At 40.3% G+C, this 4,981-nt stretch overlaps 1 protein-coding gene across 1 annotated transcript; it reads right to left on the reverse strand.

Annotated features, from left to right (window-relative positions):
* Window positions 1–2,001: 2,001 nt before the first annotated feature.
* LOC143414070 (uncharacterized) lies at window positions 2,002–4,343 on the reverse strand. Its single transcript, XM_076877712.1, has 5 exons — window positions 3,916–4,343; window positions 3,730–3,799; window positions 3,147–3,321; window positions 2,852–3,017; window positions 2,002–2,701 (listed from the first exon to the last, which is right to left on the reverse strand). Exons 1-4 carry the CDS (start codon window positions 4,270–4,272, stop codon window positions 2,852–2,854), a joined length of 768 nt encoding a protein of 255 aa, XP_076733827.1. The 5' UTR covers window positions 4,273–4,343; the 3' UTR covers window positions 2,002–2,701.
* Between the last annotated feature and the right edge of the window lie 638 nt (window positions 4,344–4,981).

Here is a 4,981-nt window from a genome sequence, read left to right on the forward strand (position 1 = left end):
AAATCATTAATAATAAAAGACTTGTTCAACAGAGAGCGGACATTTAAAAGTGCCATACTGACTGAGACTGGTGGATTTTTGACAGTAGAGTTCAATGGATGTTGACATCTTTGAAGAGGCCGGAGGTTATTAATGTTTTTGGAGTTACTGGATTTATGATAATTCTGTTGCTCTCTGTTTGTGATTATGACGGGTATTGTGTTGACTGTGGGAGAGAGAGGTCCGAGTCCAGAGTTTTGTGTATTACTGTTAAAAGTGGAACAAATATAGGAGCTGGGACCAGAGGGACATCAGTCAGTGGCGGACAGATCAGCAGGTAATGTCGGTTTGGGGTAATGACAGGGCCGTGTGCGGGAGTGCTGTACGCCAAATGCCAAATTGGCGGACAGCAAACGGCGTCCCCAGGTGTTGAGGTGGAGCCCGTCTGCCCCCAAAAGCTGCCTCCTCTCCCAGGAACTCGTCTCAGAGCCTGTTACCTGGAGCTCTGATAGTGAGCCGTTTACCTCTGACATGCTGAAAACACACGTGCCGTAATGTGTGTGTGATGCACAGTGTTGGGTGTAAGATCAGATATTCCCATTTTTACAGCTGAGCTGCTGCAGTTTAACATCATTGCTAAGTTCATAGCCAAGTTAATGGTACTGCCTTTATGGAAGAGAGTCCTTGACTGTGTAAATCTGGAGTTTGGGCCCATTGCCATGTTATATGTATTATAAAAGTAATTCATATGTGGATAGGATCCGATTGGCTGTATGTGTCAGTGCGGTGTTCCCAGGCCAGCTGAGAGATTTCATCTCTCTAGCATATCCTGGATCTGCCCTGGGGCCTCATTTCGAAACACCTCCCAGGAGGCACCCAGGTGCAACCAACCTTCTCAACTGGCCACTTTCGATCCAGAGGAATAGCGGCCCAACCTATCTCCACAGAAGAGGCCAGCCACCCTTCAGAGAAAGCTGATTTCTGCTGCTTGTATCCGTAAACTCATTCTTTTGGGCACTACCTAGACCAGGGGTCGGCGAGCCGCATGCGGCTCTTTAGTCTTTATTTTGCAGCTCCGGGTGGTTTGGGAAAATAAATTAGAAGTATTTTGCTGAAGTGTATTTTATTTGTGTTTAGTTCTTTTTTTAACTTGTAGTTCTAAATTGGAAGATTATTGTTATATTGAAATATAAAAATAAAATTATATCTTTATTTTTTCATTGCTCAAAATAAGCGTCACACTCGTGGAAGCCGGTGTACCCGCCGAAACGCCGTGCATTTATCGAGACTTTCAACCCCAGGTAGGCCAGTTATGGATCTTCGGATCCACATTATGTCGGCAGCTGTTCTCCACCGTGAACTATGTTAAAAACAAACACCACTTACGCCTCACACGACAGTCCTACGTAAAGATGAAAGCCCCGATCTGCAGACGCTGTGCGCAGAGGTTCAGGGGCAGAAGTCCCATTGTAAACATACGACGGCAGACCCGACGATGTTTGCATGAACACATTTTTCAGCATCTCTTTATTGACCACTTTTCACACGCGGTTGCTGTACGCATACAGCCGGCTGTAGCTCTTCAACAGCAGAGAGAGCACAGACTTTAAGGCGGCGAGGCGTGATTGCGGGTGCCGCTCAGGTGCGTCCGCTTCCCATGCAGCGGCACTGCAGACCACGCCCCGCCACACACATTAACCAGGTAATATACATATTTAGGCAGAATTTTGTAAATATCTATTTTTCATTTTTAGCAGCATAGTGCTTTTTTCCAATTACTTTTTAAAAGTCAGGTCAAGGCTCCAAAAGCCCAAAGGCGATACAAGGGTGGAGGCTCACAACAGTTTTTGTTTGCTGGATCATTTTAGTTCAGCGTCTTTCCTTTTGTTATATTTCTTTAAGAGTTCAAAATGTGTTAATTACATAAATGTACTTTTCTCTGTAGCACTTCATGGAGTTCATAAACAACACACCTTAGTTGCTCTGTGGATTCTTTTAAAAAGCACACTGTTAGACATTTTATTGTATTTTTACAGTAACTTACTGGCAACACTATTGCCAGTAAGTTACTGTAATTACTGATCTACAGTATCTTTACTGTTGTGATGTTTTACAGTTCAACCACTTTACTGTAAACATATATTACAGTATAACAGCTTTACTGTAAACGTGGTTTACAGTTAGAAAGACTTACCGTGATTAAGTTTTATAGTATCACTGTACTGCAAATGTGGTTTATGGTATAACACTGTAATTGTGTACAGTATAATTTGTTTAGACTGTAATTGTGTTTTACAGCATATAAAATAATATTAACATTCATATTCAATATAAGAACATTTACAAAAAACAATATAATTCAATAAAGTAGTCTCAGAATAGTGAATTAAACCAACATTTATTGTTGATATTTTTTTTAACAAGAAAAACATTTTTCAACTGAATAAAAACAATGCCAATAACCAAAATAAATAGAAGCGTACATGAAAACTACACAGTCCTTCACCTTTCTGTCTGATTTTTTTAAGGAAAACAGTTTTTCATTCCACTAAAAACAGGACAAACCCACCAGCATGAACATTAAATAAACTATTACAATTGTAAAACAAAACTCATTTACAAAATGTAATAATTATCAGTGGGTCCCAGGAAATAGAATGTGACATGGGATTTAGATTTCCGTTACCAGGATGGTTGGGTTCAGCGTAGTCTACATCACCACCTGTCAAAGACACATAATCAATATTCATGTTTGCTCAGGTTATTCACTTGTTCACATCTGTCTGAGATCATTCATACTGTTGTATGGATGTGTGTACAGTATGTATATAATTATCAGCTATGTAAAAGATATTATCATCTCTGTTCTTACCTAGTTGGAAGTCCTCCATTCAAACTCAGAGAGCCGCTGGAGGAAGGTGGTGATCCGAGGGCTGATGCTTGTAACTTTCCTCTTTACGACACGACCTGTCTTGCGGCTTGTACCAAGTTTTGCAGGGCATTTTGTTCCCATGTCTGGATTGATCCTCACAAAGAACCTTTTAACAGAAAAAAGGCTGCTTTAATTTCAAAATTAAAACATACGTTACAGCAATCACCTATATGTTTCTGCAACTGTAGTCAAGCTATCACATATATTTCATTCTTAAATGGTGTAAAGTATTTACCTCTGTATCATCTCCAGTGTGATGGACGCTGACTCCTGATACTCAAGGTTGAAAACGTAGTATGACGCAAAGAAGACAGCAAGGGTGCTGGCAAAGTCATGCATCTGCTCAGGCTCATAAAATACCTTGCCCTCCAAACTGATCATCCAGCGGCTTGCAGACATGAAATTATTCCCTAAAAACAGACAAGAGTCCAATAAGACAATGTGCTCACCCTTACAAATAAGGTTTCCACAAGAATGCTGGATAGCAGGCCTCACACTGTACAAAAATAGAATGCACACGGTTTGCTGCTATTTCTCTTATTATTTATTATCTAATGAAAATTATGATCAATTACAGGAAAAAACTGCCTTATGTCTTTGCATTTTGGCCTGTGCTGAAGTGTTAGGCTGTTTTTTCCTGTTGGTCATTGTGTATAATAAATAATAAGAGAAACAGCAGCAAACTGTGTGTATTCTATTTTTATACAATATAAAACAGACAAACCCCTGTTAAGTAAGTTGTTGTGGGTACAAATACCACAATAATTACATAGATTTTTTACAAAAATATTACAACAGGATTGAAACTATTTACTTACCAAGCGCTATTACCCTTGGTGTGATGGGTAAGGTCATCTCTCTCTCAACAGACATCTTGGTGGAAAAAGCCTTTAAAACACAAAATGAACTGATTTGAATGATGATACCCAAAATCATTGAAATATTTTCCTTTGTTTATGTTGACAGTATTGAGAGTGCATGTGTAAAATTTTAAATATAATTACGTCAGCCAAGATGAAGATTGAGTCCTCTTTTTCTTGGAAGTACTTCATCAGAAGGAGGATGGCTGCTGTGGCGATCTGGTTGTGGTTCAGCTTTGCACTGTCGCACTCACGTAGCAGATGTTCAATCTCCTTGTTCCACTGAAGTCTCTGGCTTTGAAAGAAGTTCAAAATTCTCCTTCCTTTCGTAAGAAGGGCTTCACTGAGACGTGTCTCTACCTCAATATCTGTGAGTGTGTGGAAGTGAGTGCAGAGGCCTCTTTTAGTAAAAAGAAATGGCCAATGCTCTTGAACCTCACATAAGGTGGGGGCAGGCCAAGAATTAAGCATGTGCCTCTGGTAAATATAAGTCAAAGACATATAAGTATTTACATCTGTTGTTTCAATTGCTTGAGGACCTGCTGATCTGAAGACAGTTGACACAGTCTGTCTTTTTGTCTCCAAAGTTTCACTTGTTTCTCCTTCTGGTAGGGTTGTGGGTTGCCAGTTGATGCAACCATAGCTATCAAGTTCAGATCTCCCCCTTTTGATGGCAACATCACCCTCATTGTTTTCCCTGGTAGACCTTTTCCTTGGCTGCCGGATTCTGCTGCTGTACAGTACAGACATGAAAATATTTCAGAGAATTGAAAGGTGAGTCAAACTTTACCCCCTGTACCATGTCTTGGTCAGTGGTGGATAGCTGTTGTACACTCTCCTTGTGACCAGTGATGGTTCTTTTTGGACCAAGCTTTAGTGGTGTCTTTTCAAAGTCTGTCCTTTCAATCAAGCAGTATCTACAAAAATGCGTACTACAACTGAAGTTTTCAGTGAAACCACCTAAGCAGTGTGAACCAAGATTATCTCCACAAATGGAAATCAAGGCCGCTTTGAGGGTATTTCCATCATCTGTCTCAATCCCTGTATCTTCTAGATCTTTAAGGTCTGTGATAATACTTGAGAAAACTTTCTCCTGACCAAATGTCTTGAAGTCCCTTTCTCTGCACAGCATCACCAACTGCATGGGATCAACTGAAGAGCGATTGTGTGGCTGGACCTCACCAAGACTCATGTAAACCCCCAAAACTTT

This window comes from Maylandia zebra, linkage group LG19, assembly GCF_041146795.1.
Source record: "Maylandia zebra isolate NMK-2024a linkage group LG19, Mzebra_GT3a, whole genome shotgun sequence".
Taxonomy (NCBI): Eukaryota; Metazoa; Chordata; class Actinopteri; order Cichliformes; family Cichlidae; genus Maylandia; species Maylandia zebra.

Coding starts and splice junctions, on each gene's coding strand:
- LOC143414070 (XM_076877712.1), bottom strand. CDS start 4,272: ATGTCTTTGACTTATATTTACCAGAGGCACATGCTTAATTCTTGGCCT. Junction 3,322..3,729: donor ACCAAGGGTAATAGCGCTTG/GTAAGTAAATAG, acceptor GTCTGTTTTTAG/GGAATAATTTCATGTCTGCA. Junction 3,018..3,146: donor ACACTGGAGATGATACAGAG/GTAAATACTTTA, acceptor TTCTGTTAAAAG/GTTCTTTGTGAGGATCAATC.